The following is a 5,030-nucleotide window of genomic DNA, read 5'->3' as shown; positions in this document are numbered from 1 at the left end:
AAAATTCGCTTCCTTCAGTCCGAGAGACCTCGTCGGTGTCCTCCGCGGATGTCGGTTCGGTGTCAGTCCTTGAAGGAGTGAGGCTGCTGTCTGAGCCCATTGTTCTCTCGGAATTTCCGTCCCCCGCCTCGAGGCTGAGGCTTTGCTCCGCGCCGGTGGTTCCGGTTCCAGTGGACCGCACGTCGTCGTTTTCAGTGGCAGGCTCAGTGCTTTGTTGCACTTGGTGCCCACTGTCAACTGTTTCGGTGGCCGTATCCATATCCGATGATGCACCCACTGAAGACGTTGATCCGCCACTCCTGTCATCCGCTTCTTCCTCCTCCTCTGGCATTTCTTCATCATAACTTCCAGAGGACATTTCAACATCGGTAACCTCCGTTAATTCCGCTGGCTGTGGGTCTTGTGGCTGCAAGTCTGAACCCCGTTGCATCGATTTATTCTCTTCACTCAGCGTGGCTTGCTGGGCCGTTTTGCCCTGGTGAAACTGGGCATTGTCATCTGGACGATCATTCCCTGCGCTCTCCGCTGCGATGGCAGGTTCAGGAACAGATGATCCCGCGACAACCGGGGAAGGAAGCGCTGCAGGCACCGGATCATCGACGCCGTTTCTTCCTCGTTGTTTTTCAGGATCATCCTCATTCAATTTCGCATAGCTGGCGGTGATTTCTTCACTCTTTGACTCGGAAGCAACCGAAACGTCTGTGCTGGTCACCTGTCCTGTGGGTTGTTTCTCAGCGCCAAGTGATGGAACAGTGACTTTGCTGGCTTTGAGTTTATGCAGCTCATTATTATACAGATCGTCGTTGTACAGCATGACGTTGGTCACCGTCACATGGCCGCCCGTTGCACTTTGGTCATTACTGTCCCCACCGATGTAGAAGTGTGAGATCCTGTGCAAGTCGAACAGATGCTTATTATAGCGCTTGCGGTCAATTTCCCTCTGATCCACAAAGACAGTCCATTCATCAAGAGTCATTCGCAGTACCACCTGATACGTTGTGTGTGGCTCCCACCCAAAAAGATCCTCCACATTACCAGAATTCCCAGATATGGCCAGATATGGCCAGCCACTTCCTGTCATGGGTGTACGACAGACCAAAAAGCACCTTGCTGCTGGTGTCATTCATCCTCACGCCAATCAAAGGAATGGGGCTGCTGTCCTCCTTCGGCACCTCGTGGATGGACACCGTCGCCACAAGAGTGAACTTGTTGTTCGCAAAGTAGTACGGCACAGTCTGCCCCATGTCGCCAACAGGCCACTCCGCCCATGATCCGGGTCCTTTGAACGTCAATCCATTGGGAACCCCTATCCTTTTTTCCGCTGGGCCATGGACTGTTGCATTCACGCCGAGGTACTCGTCTCGCCACTCGGTCCCAGTTGAGTTACCGGACAAGAAGCCAACAAGCCTCTCAGTGGGAACAGGACCATTGCACATGCCCTTTGTTGCCACCGAGTCAACAGTGCCACTGGAACTGGAACTGCATGATTCAAAGGCGCTGTCCAAATCCTTCCATGTCTTCACCACTTCCTTTATCCGCTCCAGTTTCTCGGTCAGACGCACAGCAACAAGATTGTATGATCCGTCGCTCTTCTTTTTCTCGTACACTGAGATCAACTCCTTATTATTATCTTTCATCAACAGCGAGCTGGCGGCGGCGTCATCATTTTCACGGGATACCGGCCCAACATCATACACACGTGCCTTGTCCGTCACCCAAAGATGGAGCCGACCCTTTCCACATTTATTTTCCTCCTTCGGATACACCGGCGCGGTGACGAGCATCACCTTCTTTTCCTCAATGATTGCGGTGGTGAATCCACTCTGGACGCCGTCCCCTGTTCGATTGTGTGAGTTGCCCCACACGCGGGTAATTGGCTCACCCGACGTGTACCAATTGCCTCCATCCTGAGTGGACCTGTAAACGTCATAGTAGCCTCCAGCACAATGAGCCATCATGAAGAGCCTTTCGTCGTCCTCGTCTTCTTCCCACCTCACCAGGGTTGGATCCCTGCAGCCGTTACCAGGCGTCTCGAGTGAAAGCTCCCACTTGTTCCCTGACTTGGGGAAATGCATAGACAGTAAAAAGCTCGTTCCATCCTTGTCTTTGGCCTGCATGGGAAACACAACCGTGCCGTCACGCAAAACAGCACCCGATCCTCCGCCACCCACAAACTCGGTCAAGGAAAGAGATGCTCCTCTGCCTTGAGGGTTCACCACATGGGTCTCATTCCATTTGATTTCCTTCTTTCCACCCTCATCAGCGAGAGTTCCCTTCAAAAGTAAAAGGCCCCGCTCATTCGTACCCCCAACCTGCGGCCTTGTATGGCTGTAGTTTCCCAGGAGCACGTAAACGCTTTCCCCAAGTACAAGTGTCGTTGGTCGCGTTATGCCGTTTCTGGCGCCGATACCCTCAGACCCTTCCTTTAGAAGATCTGCGCCAAAGATACTCGCATCTGCCGTCAAGATCTCCGTTGGATCAGCAACACCACTTAAATCAAGGTACTTTGACGCAATCCCAGTAAAGCTGACGTCGCTGCATTCGCCTCCATCCCTGCAATGGACTTCAGCAATAGCAAATACATGACCCTGCAGATCAACGAGACTGGGACCACGAAGCGAGCCATATTTACCACCAGCGCCAGAAACATCCTCCCAGTTGTCAAGCTTTTCCCATCCAATCCCCCTCAACGCATCAACTGCCTTCTTTACATTACTCCCCCCCCCAGCAGAAGCAGCTCCACCAATCCCACAGCACGTCATCACGAAAAGAAGAAGCAGCACCGCGGAAGTAAACACACGCCGCGACATGTTGGGCCTCTGCGGCTCACTCTCTCTTCCTTCCCTCCTCCTTCCGCTGGATCCGGTCACGCCGCGACGGTTGTGTGTGCGGGGTGCCTTCACTGCAGCAACACGTGAGAGCATATAAATATGTGTGGGTCAACTGTTGTGTTGTTGGTCCTTTCAGCGCCCTAAAATTTCACAGTGGTAATTATCGCTTGCCTTCCTTCTTTCCTAGCGTGTGTCTGTGTGCATGCGGTAAGGACAACGACAGCAACAGCGGCGGCAATACAGCTGACACGTCAGTGGGGAGCAGAGCACCCATGCGGAGAGCGGGACACAAGGCAATCCGGAAGGGACGACATGAAGAAACATCGCCCACAGAAGAGAGCAATATCACAGCAAATCAAGGCGGAACCCACCACACACAGAGATGCAAAAGGACTCGTCAAGATAGCCACTTTCTAGTGGATCTCCCTCCCCAATCCTCCCCTGTGGGCAGCACCGCTACCGCCCCTCTTTGCGTTCCCTTACAAAGCCAAAATATACGCATGCGCACTCCTCCCACATATTTGCGCAAACGTGTGACATTAAATACAATTACACATAAGCGCCACCCCCTCCCCCCATCTCGGAAAAAAAAAACAAAAAAAAAAACCGAAAAATCCCTCTTTACCCTCCGTAACCGCCAATTTTTGTTGCTTCCTTCTCTTTCTACTTCTATCACTACTGATACTGCTATATATATATATATATATATAAGTAAATGATGCTAATTCCAATTCCGCACAATTTTGCCGTCCCAGTTCAGTTTATCGCCCTTTTGCATTGTGTAATATCGGTGTGTCTTCCAGCGACGCCACGGTGAGCCCGATTTCCCCCAATGTGGATTTGCCTCCCAGTACCTCTCAATGCGCTCCTCCAACATGGGTGTAAAATGTCGTGCGAGTCCCTGCACAGGCCATGCTGCTGCCGTTGCCAGCGCACAAATAGTACGACCCTCCAACTGCTTCGAGACGTCAAGCATGGTACCAATTTCTTCCTTCTTGGCATTACCGTGAACAAAGCGCCGCATCATCTTTTCTAACCACGGGGAGCCCTCACGGCATGGAGTGCACTGCCCGCAGGACTCATTTGCATAAAACTTGGAAATGCGGTGGATTGCGGCAATAAGATCCGTTGATTTGTCCATGACAATCACTGCAGCGGTGCCGAGTCCTGTCTGGACCTCCTTAAGTGAGTCATAGTCCATGAGAACATTATCGCAGATGCTCTTTGGAATGAGCGGACAGGAAGAGCCGCCGGGAATGACGGCAAGAAGATTGTCCCATCCGCCTCGAACCCCACCGGCGTGACGCTCAATGAGATCACGCAACGGGATGCTCATCTCATCCTCCACCGTACATGGACGATTCACGTGGCCACAGATGCAGAAAAGCTTCACACCCGCATTGTTCTTGCGACCAAACGAGGAGAACCACTGCGGTCCACGGCGAAGAATCGTCGGTGAAACAGACACGGTCTCCGCATTTGTCACGGTGGTGGGGCAACCGTAGAGACCAACATTCGCTGGAAATGGCGGCTTTAGTCGCGGTTTCCCGGGCCCGCCTTCAAGACTCGATATCATCGCCGTCTCTTCACCACAAATGTACGCACCGGCTCCACGATACGTGTATAAATCAAAGTCATATCCGCTCCCACATGCATTGCGGCCCAAATACCCCTTTGCGTATGCCTCTTGAATCGCCCTCTCCACGCTGCGCCACTCATTGTAGAACTCTCCACGGATGTAGATGAATCCATACCTTGCACGCATCGCAAATCCAGCAATGAGGGCACCTTCCACTAATTTATGAGGTTCATGCCGCATAATCTCGCGATCCTTGCACGTCCCCGGCTCGGACTCGTCACCGTTAACGACCAGATAACTTGGACGCCCGTCGGGCTTCACTTTAGGCATGAAAGACCACTTGAGCCCGGATGGAAAACCCGCGCCACCTCGACCCCGCAATCCGCTTGCCTTCATCTCCGCAATCACCCAATCGTGGCCTTTCAGCAAAAGATCCTTCGTACGGTACCAATCACCTCGCCTCTCCGCGCTGGTAATATCAGTGCCAAAGTCATTGTACAAATTCAAAAATATGCGGTCTTGGTCTTTTAAACCACCGTGTGTCTTTTCCAACAACGATACCGTTAAGGAAAAAAAACCCGCAGCACGACGAAGCATCGATAAAAATCCTAAACAAAAGA

At 52.2% G+C, this 5,030-nt stretch overlaps 1 protein-coding gene and 1 pseudogene across 1 annotated transcript, besides 4 other annotated features; both read right to left on the bottom strand.

Moving 5' to 3' along the window:
• Positions 1-2,924, bottom strand: Tc00.1047053507869.20 (annotated as a pseudogene; the record flags this gene model as incomplete).
• Positions 1-3,195: a sequence feature (areas not merged during assembly with more than two copies in the genome that could not be assigned to a particular haplotype).
• Positions 3,196-3,339: a sequence feature (haploid, non-Esmeraldo-like haplotype).
• Positions 3,340-5,030: a sequence feature (heterozygous, Esmeraldo-like haplotype).
• Positions 3,520-3,541: a microsatellite.
• On the bottom strand, positions 3,553-5,007 carry Tc00.1047053507869.10 (NADH-ubiquinone oxidoreductase, mitochondrial, putative; the record flags this gene model as incomplete). Its single annotated transcript, XM_798880.1, has 1 exon — positions 3,553-5,007. One exon carries the CDS (start codon positions 5,005-5,007, stop codon positions 3,553-3,555), a length of 1,455 nt encoding a protein of 484 aa, XP_803973.1.

This window comes from Trypanosoma cruzi, genomic scaffold (assembly GCF_000209065.1).
Source record: "Trypanosoma cruzi strain CL Brener 1047053516505 genomic scaffold, whole genome shotgun sequence".
Lineage (NCBI taxonomy): Eukaryota > Euglenozoa > Kinetoplastea > Trypanosomatida > Trypanosomatidae > Trypanosoma > Trypanosoma cruzi.
The sequence above is the reverse complement of the archived record's forward strand: the minus strand, read 5'-3'. Positions and strand labels throughout refer to the sequence as shown.